The 13,664-nt window shown below is 53.2% G+C and overlaps 7 protein-coding genes across 7 annotated transcripts; 4 read left to right on the top strand and 3 right to left on the bottom strand.

The window, feature by feature from the left end:
• Positions 1–981: 981 nt before the first annotated feature.
• Positions 982–2,803, bottom strand: P152DRAFT_9470 (serine/threonine protein phosphatase). The gene is made up of 5 exons (XM_033683369.1): positions 2,671–2,803; positions 2,491–2,614; positions 2,344–2,434; positions 2,110–2,290; positions 982–2,054 (listed from the first exon to the last, which is right to left on the bottom strand). Exons 1-5 carry the CDS (start codon positions 2,685–2,687, stop codon positions 1,124–1,126), a joined length of 1,344 nt encoding a protein of 447 aa, XP_033538775.1. The 5' UTR covers positions 2,688–2,803; the 3' UTR covers positions 982–1,123.
• A 708-nt stretch (positions 2,804–3,511) lies between these two features.
• On the top strand, positions 3,512–3,979 carry P152DRAFT_445280 (uncharacterized protein; the record flags this gene model as incomplete). The annotated part of the gene is made up of 1 exon (XM_033677842.1): positions 3,512–3,979. The coding sequence occupies one exon, from the start codon at positions 3,512–3,514 to the stop codon at positions 3,977–3,979; it is 468 nt and encodes a 155-aa protein (XP_033538774.1).
• A 1,076-nt stretch (positions 3,980–5,055) lies between these two features.
• Positions 5,056–6,450, bottom strand: P152DRAFT_9414 (ras-domain-containing protein). The gene is made up of 4 exons (XM_033683363.1): positions 6,245–6,450; positions 5,947–6,061; positions 5,553–5,828; positions 5,056–5,384 (listed from the first exon to the last, which is right to left on the bottom strand). The coding sequence occupies exons 1-4, from the start codon at positions 6,254–6,256 to the stop codon at positions 5,158–5,160; spliced, it is 630 nt and encodes a 209-aa protein (XP_033538773.1). The 5' UTR covers positions 6,257–6,450; the 3' UTR covers positions 5,056–5,157.
• Positions 6,451–7,090: 640 nt separating this feature from the next.
• On the top strand, positions 7,091–7,860 carry P152DRAFT_453736 (uncharacterized protein). Its single transcript, XM_033678447.1, has one exon. It carries the CDS (start codon positions 7,144–7,146, stop codon positions 7,390–7,392), a length of 249 nt encoding a protein of 82 aa, XP_033538772.1. The 5' UTR covers positions 7,091–7,143; the 3' UTR covers positions 7,393–7,860.
• P152DRAFT_9402 (uncharacterized protein) lies at positions 7,604–8,296 on the top strand. The gene has a single exon (XM_033683361.1). The coding sequence runs from the start codon at positions 7,815–7,817 to the stop codon at positions 8,181–8,183; it is 369 nt and encodes a 122-aa protein (XP_033538771.1). The 5' UTR covers positions 7,604–7,814; the 3' UTR covers positions 8,184–8,296.
• A 1,139-nt stretch (positions 8,297–9,435) lies between these two features.
• On the bottom strand, positions 9,436–11,244 carry P152DRAFT_453735 (molybdopterin binding domain protein). The gene is made up of 4 exons (XM_033678446.1): positions 10,790–11,244; positions 10,568–10,734; positions 10,225–10,513; positions 9,436–10,174 (listed from the first exon to the last, which is right to left on the bottom strand). The coding sequence occupies exons 1-4, from the start codon at positions 10,874–10,876 to the stop codon at positions 9,836–9,838; spliced, it is 882 nt and encodes a 293-aa protein (XP_033538770.1). The 5' UTR covers positions 10,877–11,244; the 3' UTR covers positions 9,436–9,835.
• Positions 11,190–12,314, top strand: P152DRAFT_9356 (glia maturation factor beta). The gene is made up of 4 exons (XM_033683354.1): positions 11,190–11,400; positions 11,453–11,555; positions 11,763–11,893; positions 11,974–12,314. The coding sequence occupies exons 1-4, from the start codon at positions 11,398–11,400 to the stop codon at positions 12,166–12,168; spliced, it is 432 nt and encodes a 143-aa protein (XP_033538769.1). The 5' UTR covers positions 11,190–11,397; the 3' UTR covers positions 12,169–12,314.
• Positions 12,315–13,664: the final 1,350 nt, after the last annotated feature.

The raw sequence follows: 13,664 nt of genomic DNA, 5'->3' as shown, positions 1-13,664 counted from the left end.
TGGTATCCAATTCTTCCCAAGGGGTGTAGAATCACCCTGAAGCTCTAGAACTCGCGCGGCCATTTCACGCAGACGTGCGTGGGTAGGGGGGAATCCTTGAGCGTCACTCTCAAGTATCCAGTCGACTAAAAACCTCTCTTGCACCGGTGTAAGGCGTTGGTTCGATTGTTGAGCTGTAGAGCGCGATTGCATGCCCTTGAGGCGGTTTTGAAGCGTAGCTCGATTGACCTTGAATAGGGCCGCAGCTTCATTTTGTGATTTGCATTGACCGGTCTCTACGGCATGGATAGCCTGTAGGAGTATCTCCTCTGAATTTGACATCGTAATACGATATGGTGGTTGAGATATTACGCGTTTGGTGATGGTGGTGAAGATGGTGATACTGGCCAAGTAGGTGGTTGGCCAACAGGCAGGGGTTCGAACTTAATTACAACGATATGGGGTACAGAACTGTCAGCGACTGTCATCTGATATCGTACTATGACACGCTACTTACTATGTATCACCATTCACCACTCTTGGATCCTTGGAGGCGTCTCAATAATGTCTCCTCCTGCTGACTACTGACCACTTCAATTCCGCAGAAATTAAACGATTCGAGAACGGGCATAACCCTGGTATTGATATTAATCCTGCGATCTGGCGGATCCCTACCTTTACAAGGTCACCCGTGGTAATACCGACAGCAACCAGAACGCATCCAACGGCAGAGGGATGTCGCGAGGTTGGGACGAGCACAGCGTCCGTAGTTACACCGGGACCTGGATCCTTTTTCTCGGGTGTTGACTGGGTTGAGTGTGGAGATGCTGGATAGATTGCCATCTGTAGACCTGGTTGCATTGGCGTTGTGATGGGTCATCCCAGCAATCACTTGCTTGCCCTATGGCAAGGCGGGTTGGAATCTGGAAGCACTAAGCCGCCAGTGAGTCCAGTCTGCAACCAGTATGGACACTCAGATGATTACGCGGACGTCACATAATCAAGTCAGCAATGGATGCCCAATCCCCACTCATTTGTAGACATATCCCATGGGTGTGCGGCAACCAATATCTGCCTCGGAAACTATTCAGCTTCGAGCCCGTTTCGAGCCCCTGATCCCGTACGTCCTTTCTACATAGCCCCATCACAAAAAGTAGTCCGCCACCGGTTTTTTCGCCGGCATCCCTCTCGAATCCTGCGGCGCCGCATCAAACACCCGATACCTCCTCCCGGGCCCTGGCCTCTGCATCCCGGCATCCGGCGCCTTCAACCCCGGCCCGGGCCCTAAAGCCCCTGTAAACCTCCCTACATCGCCATTGGTGCGGGGGGTAAATCCAGCATTGCTCCCATCCTCCCCAAGCTCAAGAATGGCGGCCACGTTCCCGCAGCGGTAGCAGTAGTTCGGGGCGCTCCACACGGTGACGATGGTGGAGTCGAACATCTCCTTGAAGCCTTCCATGACTAGCTGATGCGCACGCGCGATTAAGCTAAGGTCGTTCTTCTGATTGAAGACCTTGACGATGTCGCAGCCGAAGAGGAAGCCGGCGCCGCGGGGGGAGAGGCCCCAGCCGTCGATCTCGTCCGGGTCGGACCAGAGGAGATCGCACATGGCGCCCTCATGCGGGACCTCCTGCTTGCGGTCGAGGAGGCGGATCTTGTCGATGGTGTCTACGAGGGGGGAGAGGCCGCCGTGCACGCATAGGACGGCGCCGCTGTTGGAGGCAGAGGAGCCGTTGGAGGAGGAGGTGGCGGAGGTGCCGGGGGCGCCGGTGGCGGAGGGGGTGTGAGAGGGTTGGGCGGCGGAGAGGGGGGAGGGGCTGCGGGTGGAGTCGGGTTTGGGGGAGGAGGTTGAGTCGGGGTCGCTGGGAGGTTCGTGGCTGGGTTGGGTGCGGAGGAAGCGGCTGACGATATGGCCGTTGGAGTTGAGGATTTCGATCTCGTTGTCTTCGTCTTCGCTGGGTATCGTGTGGGCTTGGGAAGGGTCGGCGTATTCGGCACCGGTGGATTCGAGGTTGGTGGAGGCACCGGTGACCAGGGCGCCGAGGGCGAGGTAGTCGAATACGTCGCAGCAGTATCTGTACCAGGTCAGTCAGGTGCCGAAAAGGTAGGATCGCATATAAAATCACTGACCTCCACACTGTAGCGCTGCCGTATTTTCTTACGCATTCGTCGTAAAACCCGTAGACCGTCGTTATCTGTCGTGATTCATGATTCCCGCGTATTAGGGTGATTCGATCTGGATATCGGACCTTCAAGCAGAGGAGAAGCAAGAATGATTCCAATGAATAGAATCCCCGATCCACGAAATCCCCTATTCGAGGTCAGCACCCGGAACAATCCAACATATGCGCAATCAGCACCTACCCATGAAAAGGTAGTTGGTCTCTGGCACATCCCCCCCCACCCGAAATAACTCCATCAAGTCATGAAACTGCCCATGAATATCTCCGCATATCTATCCATCACCACATTAGCTCGATCCATCTACACACACATCGGAAAATACCCTACCGTCACCGGCGCATCCACCCCTACCACATTCCCTTCCTCAATCAGCAGCTCCCGCGCTTTATAACACAGTTCGCGAACCTGCGACTCGGGGATCGGTCGGCATGAGCGCAGCTGCTCGATCGCTCTGTTTTCACGACGTCAGCATCCCGGTTTTCGGGGGCGGTGGTGGAGATGCCATACTGGTCGAGGTCGCTCATCTCGGACGCTAGGGCGCGTACCGGCTACGGGAGCCTCGCAATGCGTGGAGCCGCTCGCGTGCTGGTTCGGCGCTTTGGGGTTTATGGAATTTTACGGAAATAGAGACTCCAGGATGGCGATTGTCGCGGGCGGAGCGCGTGGTGAGCTGTCTCGTGAAGTGGATATAGGAAAAGGATGGTATGACTGCTCAGAAACGCTTAGTGGGTGAATCCAGGGAATATTCCAGGTAGGCTTAATGCGGCGTGGGACAGAAACAATGGAAGCAACTTGGTATACCGGGACGCCGAACAAGATCCAAATATGTCGTCGAAGGTGAAACGGGACTGGACACTAGAGGTACGGTCTGAATAATGAAACGATGAATTCCAGTTATCGCATCAATTCGCGATGCCACCGCCACACTGAGCGCCACACGAGAATTACAAGGGTCATCCCAGCATCTCCACCAATCCCGGAGATTTCCGAACCGGTGCAAGTTTCCAGATATCGATCCATCGCAACCTCCAAGCTTGCTGGATCGCCAATTCATCAGCTCGTGATCATCATCCGAAACCACACGTTCACTTCTCACCCTTCCGCTCCTTCAACACTCGTAGCGGACGCGAGTGGACATTCTCCGCGACCGACCAACGCCAATTGCACCGGAAGCTCGACACCTCCCTGAATCACCACACGCAATTTGTTAGACCCTCACGACATCCCCTTCATTAGCCTTCCCCCAACTAACACCACCAGAGCACCCCTATCAACCACCATGCCAACCCACTAGCCATCTCCTCACCACAACACCACCCTCACCGCCGCTCACTCCCCACGATAAACAATGCCACCCTCCCCCCTCCACCCCCGCTCCTCCCAAACCCTCTCCCTCTTTACCAGCACCCTTCTTCTTTCCTTCCTGGTTGTCTCTCTCCCGCATATGATCCCCTGCCCCTCCGACACGGGGCGCCGGCGCGCGTTCGCGGACGGGGAGATGGACGGGGTGTCGGGGTCGGGGAGCGTACGGAATGAGCGAAGAAGGAGGAGGGTGGGAGATGATGGGAGAGGGAGCGGGTGTGTGGTTGCTGGGACGGTTGGGGAGGAGATAGAGAGGGGAGGGGAGGATGGGAGGAGGAGGAGGATAGGGAGGGAGAGGGAGAGGGAGTGTCCGGTGCCGAAGCCGGGAGGGGTTGTGGGGAGATGGATGGGGTGGGAGGGAAGAGGGGAGCGGGAGAGTTTGATTGTGAAGGTAGAGCGAACGAGGAGGAGAGGGGTGATGGGGAATGGGGACGGGCGGGAGGGGGAGTCATGACATTGGTTTTCCCCTGAAAAGGAAATCGTTTGGGAGATGTCACGGGCGTGGGACTGTAGGATATCAATGTATAGGGAGGGCGGAAAAGTTATCGGATATGCTGTCAGGACTATTGTAAATAAGGGAATACTGCGCTGGAAAAGTCGGGTGTAAGCGGAAATGAATACCCCAATCCATGGATCCAAGTTGTTCGCTTTAAGTCCACGTGGAGACTTGGTGGTGGGATTTGTACGATCCGATCCAATTCAGACTACCTGGACTCGGTGGCTGGAGGGATGGGGATGATATTAACTAGATTCACTCCTTCCAGTTGATGCCGTCTCAACCAAGGAGAACAGTGGTAACTCGACTGAGGACCAGACAAGCATAGCAACAAAACCCGGTCGACACGCTGCAACGAAGCAAGGCCAGTGTATATGCACCGCGTCCTGTGCTCTTCACCAGATACTACCGTCCCACATTCAACGCCTCACTACACAAACATCCCTCCCACAGATCCAAATCTTCCAACATTCTTCCATTTATACCTACGCTACGTCATCCACCCACCCCATCCACCCCCATCGCCCATCCATCCATCCATCCATCCACCCACCGTCAACCCCCCTCCCCCTCTCTATACAGCCCCGATACTCTGGGTGTGATGATGATGTGATTCAATAAGAAATTATGCGTGTTGTACGGACGTGGATTACGTGTCGGGAGCGAGAGACAGGAAGGGAGAGCGCGCGGAAATCGGAGAAGGGGATGGTGGACGAATGGAGAAACACCAAAGCAATGGGGGTCGGAGACAAAACATCTCGCGAGACGGTCGACGAACAGAAAAAAAAAGGGGATGGTTGGGTGGGTGTTGCGAAACCAATGCTGTGCTGCTGGGAAAAGGCGCCGAGTCGTCCATCTCTAGAGGGGATAAGAAGAGCGGGAAAAAAGCAAGAAAAAAGAAACGAATTTCATCTTCGTCCCCTGGAAACCTAATAATATCGTGCTGGCGCCGGGTATATCTGAACCACGGCGTTCTCTCTCGTGTAGAAATTCTCGTTTCCTGCACACCCGGGCTAAGGTGGCGTCTTATAGTCGGTGTCATATGCCCGCCGTTCCCCCATCTTGACTATCGGATGCATCCATCCTGTATTCAACTTCCCTCCACAACCATCTCCCATCATTCCGCTCCGTCCTCCTCACATTACTGAGCAGCAACCGCACCTGCGCCTATGATCGTGGCCATCCATCTCCAGCTTTTGCGGGCCGTTGCCGGTCGGCACGCCGGAGCCGTACTTGGACATCTCCTTGTTGTATCTGCGGATCTCGCGGACAATCTCATAGAAGGCCTCTTCCACGTTCTTGCGGGACTTGGCGGACGTTTCGATGAATTGGCAGCCGAACTGTCGGGCCAATTGGGCACCCTCTGTTCAATCTGTCAGCATTGAAACCTCACATTGCAAAGTATCTGGCGGAGTTCTCGATTTTGGAGGTATGTCTCCGCTCGGACTGTGACACCTTCCATCCCGAGAGCACAAACTCCTACATTGGGGACTCCGATACGTTGGACTGGGAAGCAATCGGTAGCACAAACCTTGTGTCGAGACTTCCCGCTCACCCTCCAAATCACACTTATTGCCCACCACGATAATCGGGAAGTAGTCCTTATCCTTCACGCGTAGGATCTGCTGCTGGAAGGTCATAATCTCCTCGAATGATTGCCGTGAGGTTATTGAATAGACGAGCAGGAATCCTTCTCCCGTGCGCATGTATTGCTCTCGCATCGCCGAGTACTCCTCCTGGCCGGCTGTGTCGAGGATGTCGAGAAGTGAGACTTCATCGTCGATGACGCACTGCTTGCGGTAGGAATCTGCGGTGAGTTAGCCTTTGATCGGGACCCGCCAAGCTCGGGGAAGGATGTCGATGATTGGAGATGGCCGTGTGGAACTCGGAATCTCGGACGGGAGGATATGATCGAAATAACGGACCTTCTATCGTCGGATCGTATTCGTCGACGAAGTGGGCTTGGATGAGCTGGATGGTCAGGCAAGACTTGCCAACACCACCACCGCCGACCACTACCAACTTATACTCTCGTAGAAACTATCATGTTGAATGGGGACAAGTCAGCGATTTTGGTCGTCTCGAGAAATTTGCGCAGGTTGGTGTCTGCAGGTTCTCCATGCACCTGGGAGCAAGGGTGTGGGATGTTTGCCCCAGCACAACCGACAAATGCTATGAGAAGGGTAACCGGTGCAGCGGGGACAGAGAGGAAGTATAGGGTACCTTTGAAGCCATAGTGAATTTGAGATGGAGAACGGATACTGCGCGACGCAGGACCTGGACGGAGAAGTGATCGGAGGACGATGAAGACGATAGCTCGAGCGGGACGGTTAGGAAGTGGAGAAGGAGGCTACGGAATGGAGCGTAGGGGAAAAGGCGGCGGAGCAATAGAATGCGCGATGGGGGCTTTGCAATGGAAGTGCACTCTTAGAGCAGCCCACGAGGGATACTACTATGGAGTTGAGAGGGGGAGCTGGAGTTTGCACACAACCAATTGATGAAGAGGATCGGACGGGACAGTCGAAGATTATTGTGATTAACCGATGGGAGGAGCGTTGGAAGCGATGGAGGAATTGGATGGACAGTGGTAATAGTATAAGACGAAGTGGTGGAAATCGAAGGGGATGAATTGTGGCACTCAAAGAATCACCCAAACTGGCGGTTGGAAGGTTGTGGACTGTGGATTGTGGAAGGTGCAGCGTAGAAGGTGTGGGAACTGGGAAGGTGCAGAGGGTGCAAGACTACAAGTTTGGGGTGAAGGCGGAACTCTGGGAGCACTGGGAGGAGTGACTACCAAGGTTGGGGGGGGAAGGGGGGAAGGAGCTCTGAATGTAGGTGGGAGTAATGGGCAGTGATTGGCCACACCGCCTGCAAGAGCTGCAAAGCTGCCTGGATGCCCTGGATCGATGCAAGAGCCATGTGCAGACTATTGTGCTGTCGCATTATTCATGCTGGCATTGCTTCACCTCTACTTCTCTCCCCATTTCCTCCGTATATCGAATCCATTGGAGATTATGTGGGATTAGAATTGTTTGGTGATGAGATGCCCTAATGGTCCTTTCATAGAATCCATCACATCATCAATTGTAGGTTGGTGATTGTTCATATCGTGTGGTAAAACCATGTCTACCCATGGATCATCACCTACATGGCTAGTCCATTTACTGCTCCTCCGCCTCCACCAGTCTCAAGGCAAACCCCCACTAATAAGAGCGCTTGCATTGAACTCGATCTTGACATTGTATGGCCCAAAATCTCATCAGCTGAATTATATCGAAACATCCTCCATCCATTCAGAGTCTCAGGCTCTTAAGGAGATATCATCTTCCAAAAGCTTTCTTTCCCTAAGCCCTGAACTCCCCACCGCCTAGCAAAAGTCATATCCACAACTCAGACCACTACGGGTCGATTCATGCAGTTCGAAAACCCCAATCTGGATAAGATATGCAAAGGGAATCAACCCACGCTAAACCTCATGCATCGAACTTCCCGAGCCGTTTCTCTTGTTTCCTCCGCAGTCCGCCCTTTCCTTGCGACTTCGCCCACGAGGAACTGGAACGCCATCACGGAATTTACAGAGGACCGTTACGTGGAAAGCATGGATCACGAAAGGTTTGCTTTCACAAAGCGTAAGGGAAGAAATCCAGACCGATGGTGAAGAGTTTTCCTCAGTCGGCCTCCTATCGTCACCGCAAGGGACTACTTCACCAATTCCTTCTGTCCCCAAATAAATCCAGCCCTCTCCCACCGCCCAATAAACCGCCTGCCCTGAGGGCTGAGGCCTTTACTATGTATGGTGTGTGCACAATGCATCGACAATCGAGGCCGGCCTATTCGTCGCGTTTACACCACTCCCGCCTTTGTTGAGATCTGGGACGTAGGAGACCATCGATATGCGAGCGTGACACTGCATGATCGATGGGATCGGATGCCTAGGCAAGTCGCTACGGTTCACAGCATCTGCCACCGGAAGTCTTGCTGGGTCGAAATATCACCCTTTCCTCGCAATCGTGCCCCCCTCAACGCGGGAGAATCGCGATCGGCAAAGCCCTTAGAGATGAATGCCGCTCCGATTTCCGCCATCGGTATTCGGTGGTTGGCTGGTGTCGATCCAATAAAGAACATCTACATCCATGCGCTCCGATGCAGCTCTTGTTATTAATACTTGATAGGGGCTGGGTGTTTGGGGATCCGATATGGCATCACAATCAGTTATCAGACCTACCTAGATGGCGTATGCAAACGGAATAGGACCGGGTCAGGGTCCGCGGCGGAGCGGACGGTCTTGAGAAACGGCTCGAAGAATTAGGTTTATTCTCCGGCTGGTTTTGTCTCCACAACGGGAAAGCCTAATAACACCTCTATTGAAAGAACCTCTTGTAGTTAACTAGTTATGCTTTCCACTGCTTAATTGCTCACTATCTGCCCTCCCAGCCTCCCATAGTACATCCATCCATCCCTCCCAAGTCCCAGCCCCCCTCACTTCTTCCCAAGGTGCAAACGTCACCCACCCCGGCAACACAACCTGTCCCCGTCCACGTTCTCCCACAACTAAATCGGCAACCAGGCCTAGCCGACTAGCCCCCCAGGGCCCAGCCCCAATCCCCCGCCCCAGGACCTCACCGTGATCGTTGCGCCATCGCCATCCGTACCCAACCATCCATGCCAACCCTCCCCCGCCCGGCTCGTGTCGCGGCCGTGAAGGTCGCCGAGCGGGAATATCGGAGCGAAGAGCCCGTCGATTGGTAAGGAATAGGGATGAACGAAACGATAGAACTGTAGAAATACAGAACCGGCAAAGGCGGGTATTCTCACTTCGTTGCGTGCTGGGATGGGGTGGAGAGGATTAGTGGATGGGGAAGTTTATGTACTGATGGTAGGTAAACGAGGTAGATTATAGATATGGCGTTGAAGGTTGGGCGAGATTAGGTTTTGTTTTTTGGAAGGGGTTCTGGAAAACATGCCGATCATCCGCGAGGGGGGGAGCAAATCACACCAATTGCAGTGCCATTGCTCTGAATGAACTCTTACTGTCCTTGATGGCTTTCAATCGAAGCACCCCGTCACAGTGGTGTCACTGCTGTTGTTGTTTCTCGTCTGCGGTAGGAGCTCGAAGCGGTGTGCTCATGTCTGGGACCGGCTTTCTAAGCGCCGGCCAGGCTGGTCAGTCAGTAGGGTCGGTGATGTTGTTATCTGATGTTAGTGCCGTCGTGATTAGTACCAAGTGACTTTGTCCTCGGAGGTGGGTGGAGGGTGATGAACGAGGGCGCAGTGACGAATGAGAGAGCGAACTTCCCCTATCTTAAGAGTTGCCGCTTCGATCACTCATATCACCCATCAATACGTAAATAAGGTAGGTTTGCAGATAAGTATAGGTATCCGAGATCTGCTCTAGCTTCGCTAGGTAAGGAGTTGGAGTCAAGCACAATATGGTTTGAAAATTTTATAGCTCTGGAGATGATGCTTTGGTGGGTATCTATATTTGTCTCCCAACCCCTTTGCCCTCCTTTGCCCATGGGTGATGGAAGTCATGCACATCATGTAAGGTACTATATGCATTCGATCTCCTGTGGGAACCATGCTCCCAGTGAAGATCAACCGTCATATCTGTATAAACTCTAAACTGCTCGTGCCCACGTCATCGTCTCCCTCATCCCTCGATAAAATCGCCCCGAGAGATGATCATACAGATGCCTTCGAATAGCTCTCACCATCGCCACCTTTCCCGGAACCGTGTCGTGAACCGCATCGTGAACCTGTCCGCACTGCACTCCGTTTAGTAAACTCCCACAATAACCACACCATCGCTCATCGCTAGAAATTCTTATTAAACCCATTCGTCTCATCATCCTGACCTTCATAATCCACCTTCTTCCCCTGGACCCCTCCCTCCACCTCCGCCACCAAGCCGTCCATGAACGCGCGATCGCGCCCTACCAACGTCACTGTGTTGTGTCGCTTCCCCCAGCGCGGATAGCTTCCGACCTTGATGCCGCGCGGCTCGACCTTCGCGGCAAGCTCGGTGAGGAACGGCGCCACCTCTGATTCGGGGAGGGGCGTGGAGATGATGATGCGGTAGACGCCTTTGCCTTCGGGGTCGGAGAGGCGGGGGACGAGGCGGGGTTTGTAAGTGTCGAGGATTTTCTCGAAGAGCTGGGGGGGTTAGTGGTGGGATTTGGAAGCATGAAGGGGATGGAACGTACTCGGGGCACGCCAGGGAGGATGTGGATGTTGCCGTTGACGACGCTGAGCGGCACCCAGAGGTCGTCGGATACGAAGATCACTTGATCGGAGTCTGGCTTCGATGTGTCATACGGAATTTCTACCATTCGTTTCTTCGCATTTAACGCTGGCGACGGGACGTCCCAATCGAAGTTCGCTTGGGACGGATGCGGTCTTGAGAGTTTCTTCATGCGCGCGAAGGCCTCGTCGTGTAGGGTTAGAGGAAGGTTGAACGCCTTGGCTATGGATTGGTAGGTGATATCGTCATGTCTAATGGTCAGAAGATGTCAGTGGAAGCCGGAGACGGGGAGGGATGCAGCTCACGTCGGTCCGATGCCGCCGCTAGTGACGACGAAGTCGTAGTTCTTGCTCATCCGCCGTACCGCTTCGATGATCTCGTCCTCCTCGTCGGCGATCACTTCGATTCGCTTCAGGTTGATGCCTAGTGAGAAGCAGTATCGGGCGAAGTAGGCGGAGTTCGTGTCGACGGTCTGTTTGCAGGTCAGCTTGGAGCTCAAAGTCGATGGATCGGACCTAGTCTCTCACCTTGCCTCCAAGCACTTCATCCCCGATGATGAGGGCGGCAGCCGTCTCGATCGGTGAGACATTCGCGGCTGTTACGGGGGTCGCCATCTTCCGAGCGGTGGGTATTGCAGTACTGACAGGCGTGGATATGTGCAGGGAGTTTGGTCGCGGCTTGATCAATTGTCTTCCCAATTGATTTAAGCGGGGTAACATGAGGATATTCACAGGTTAGATGACAGATAGCATGGCAGAGAAGGTTGAAAGGATTCCGAGAAACGGTTCACAGCAGAGCTTGATATCACGACAGCGGAAGCCTGGATGGGTCTAGCTTCGGTGGGATGGTGAATTCATGAGTGAGCTGTGAGAGCGCCGAGCGGTCAATCTCGGAAGTGGGGTGCTCATTGTTGTGCAGAGAGGGGCACGTGGGCTTTGTGTTGAACAATAGCAATATCATTGTCAACAGACATCAACTATATTCACAGTACTGGTATTTATACATCATTGTTACGATTCATCTTATATAGTACGGGCTTGGATCCCTCCAGCCAAGCTTTTCACGTAATATACAAGGTGATTGTTTGCTGGTTACACCGCCGCGCTCCCTCCAACTCCAACCCCCCCCCGCAATCATGGTATGTGTTCTTGAGCGTCTTATCATGGAAATGAGTTGATCAGGTATTATAGGCATCAGAGTCACGGCTTTATACCTTCTCCCAGGAGACAAAAGATAGACTACGGAAATTCCGCCTAGGAACCTCTCGTGCAAAGGATCCTCAGGCGGTCATTTGTATGGACATCCCTTGTCTGTTCCGTTATATTGAGTCATTTTCAGTCATTGTCGACAGTCTTGTAATCGAGTCTGCTTCTCTACTATCATTCGATTTCCTGTACATCAGATCGGGGTGTCGACTCAAGAGTTATGCTTTACGATCACATCATTTGCCATCTGTTCGGCTGCAAGTGGGAGGACAATGGCTTATCACATCTTCCGTAGATTCAATCGACAAAAAAACCCTGGAAATATCCCCCGAAGATGGAGAGGTGTACACCGACATATCTGCCTTAGGGGATGAACTACCCGATCACGCGCCTCGATACGTCCTATTATCCTATCCACTCACCCTGGTACGAGTCAACGCCTCAGCGACATTCTCCTGTTTCTTTTGGCACATTCACCCAGGTCGTTGATACTAACCCAGCCGCAGCCCTCCGGCCGCCTCTCCGTCCCCTACGTCATGCTCTATTACCTACCGGTCAACTGCAACCAAGAGGTACGGATGTTATACGCCGGCGCCAAGGAGCTCATGCGAAGCACGGCGGAGGTGGGAAAGGTCGTTGAGATTGAGGAAGTGGAGGACTTGGAAAGTATTGAAGAGAAGCTACTGGAGGGTGCTGATTAGATGATGTCGAGCAATTGCTTCCCAGTCTGTGGTTGTTCTTGTTGGGGTTATACGATCGAGTTCAGGAGGAGTCTGTACTGGATCTATCAGAGGACGTTTGGGGGCAATGGCGTTGGAACAGGTGTCTCCTCCTTGTCTCAGAATTGGATAAATGTTTGACATGACACCTCCCGCTCCTAGGGAGCAATAAAACATGTGTAATGCCTTGCGGTCAACCATCATCGGAACAGACGGAACTAGACGAGATACTTCAGCTTGATTGGATTCGCATAGGTAAGTATCCGCATCTCGATGCATCGCCCAGGGAGTCACCAGCCACGCGTAGGAACCAGATGCCCCTGCAATGACGTCTCCTGTCACCTAGGCTCTTCTCTTCTGCACCTCTGCAGTCTCATTCGCGAGCAATATAGTATTGAGTCATATTCAGGAGGGCAAATTTACTCCCACACGAAGAACAGCCGCGGCAGTGGCCTCAATTCTCTCGAATCCAGTCAAACGGGTCACCCTTAGCCATGGCTGCGGAACGGATGCCTGTTTACGCGTCTGTATGAACGACCTTGCCACGCTGAATCGCCTACGCCTCCGAAACCGGTGTTGCCGCGATAGGCCAGGAAACCTTACTCAGACTGCATTTGCATGCGGGCCCACGATGGAATTTTGCCATCATGCTGTGGAATTGTGTCTGGTGTGGCTGATGCGTCTGTAATCGACAGGACCCAGCAGATCCGGTGGCAATGAACAGACCCAAGCACCCAACCGCACCTATCGGAGACATCTCAAAGTGTGGCTTTACCTCGAACATTTGGCGCCTGCGTCACACGCCACGGCTTCACGCGACGAGCCAAGATAAATGGAAGCAGCCAGGAACTATTCAAACTAGACAGTATGGTTACACATACGGTTGGATACGGCCGATGCAGGCGGACCCCGAGACACGAACCAATGACGATAGAGAGCCTCCGAGTTGCTAAAAGAAATCACCGAGATACTAGTATCTGTATTCTAATTACGGTCGGGAATCAGTCCCGAATTTGGGATTTTCAACGACCTGGTAAATGGTGATATTACTTGAGCGCCACTGGAATCCTAATGATCTGTCAATGACGTCCCTTGCAATTAGGTACCTGTATGTAGTACCATGAGGACATCCTCTACGGCTTCGATGGAAACTAGAAAGGGGACAGTGTTAACTTTAATCATTCGGCAGTGATCTCCGAAAAAATCGTTGATGGAGCAGTGCCCAGTGGACCAGCCGACCAGGGCATTTGGCGATCTTACATACATACCAGGCAACTTTCCAGAAGGGCGCTAGAACTCATCAAACAACCCTGAATCAACTCCCAACATTCGAATCATTCCGATGCTACTTGACCTACTCCGTATTCGCGTCGATGATGCGTTTCTTGAGGTCCAATCTATCCGGGAATATGAACCCCGAATGGGAAGTAAAACGCAATATGCAGAGCGGCTAGAGCCGGCTGAGATGTCATGATACC

This window comes from Eremomyces bilateralis (genome assembly GCF_010015585.1).
Source record: "Eremomyces bilateralis CBS 781.70 unplaced genomic scaffold P152scaffold_1, whole genome shotgun sequence".
NCBI classification, from domain to species: domain Eukaryota; kingdom Fungi; phylum Ascomycota; class Dothideomycetes; order Eremomycetales; family Eremomycetaceae; genus Eremomyces; species Eremomyces bilateralis.
The sequence above is the reverse complement of the archived record's forward strand: the minus strand, read 5'-3'. Positions and strand labels throughout refer to the sequence as shown.

What these genes read in the sequence shown, in the direction of transcription:
- P152DRAFT_9402 (XM_033683361.1), top strand. Translation starts at nt 7,815, where the DNA reads ATGGTGTGTGCACAATGCATCGACAATCGAGGCCGGCCTATTCGTCGC.
- P152DRAFT_9470 (XM_033683369.1), bottom strand. An exon ending in GGGTGGATGCGCCGGTGACG is followed by an intron (nt 2,435 to 2,490) that starts GTAGGGTATTTT and finishes GGTGATGGATAG; the next exon opens with ATATGCGGAGATATTCATGG. An exon ending in GGCAGCGCTACAGTGTGGAG is followed by an intron (nt 2,055 to 2,109) that starts GTCAGTGATTTT and finishes GACCTGGTACAG; the next exon opens with ATACTGCTGCGACGTATTCG.
- P152DRAFT_9356 (XM_033683354.1), top strand. An exon ending in GGATCCTCAGGCGGTCATTT is followed by an intron (nt 11,556 to 11,762) that starts GTATGGACATCC and finishes CATCTTCCGTAG; the next exon opens with ATTCAATCGACAAAAAAACC. An exon ending in TATCCTATCCACTCACCCTG is followed by an intron (nt 11,894 to 11,973) that starts GTACGAGTCAAC and finishes ACCCAGCCGCAG; the next exon opens with CCCTCCGGCCGCCTCTCCGT.
- P152DRAFT_453735 (XM_033678446.1), bottom strand. Translation starts at nt 10,876, where the DNA reads ATGGCGACCCCCGTAACAGCCGCGAATGTCTCACCGATCGAGACGGCT. An exon ending in AGCGGCGGCATCGGACCGAC is followed by an intron (nt 10,514 to 10,567) that starts GTGAGCTGCATC and finishes TCTGACCATTAG; the next exon opens with ACATGACGATATCACCTACC. An exon ending in TCCTCCCTGGCGTGCCCCGA is followed by an intron (nt 10,175 to 10,224) that starts GTACGTTCCATC and finishes TAACCCCCCCAG; the next exon opens with CTCTTCGAGAAAATCCTCGA.
- P152DRAFT_453736 (XM_033678447.1), top strand. Translation starts at nt 7,144, where the DNA reads ATGTCTACCCATGGATCATCACCTACATGGCTAGTCCATTTACTGCTC.
- P152DRAFT_9414 (XM_033683363.1), bottom strand. An exon ending in ATACGATCCGACGATAGAAG is followed by an intron (nt 5,829 to 5,946) that starts GTCCGTTATTTC and finishes AACTCACCGCAG; the next exon opens with ATTCCTACCGCAAGCAGTGC. An exon ending in GCGGGAAGTCTCGACACAAG is followed by an intron (nt 5,385 to 5,552) that starts GTTTGTGCTACC and finishes CAGATTGAACAG; the next exon opens with AGGGTGCCCAATTGGCCCGA.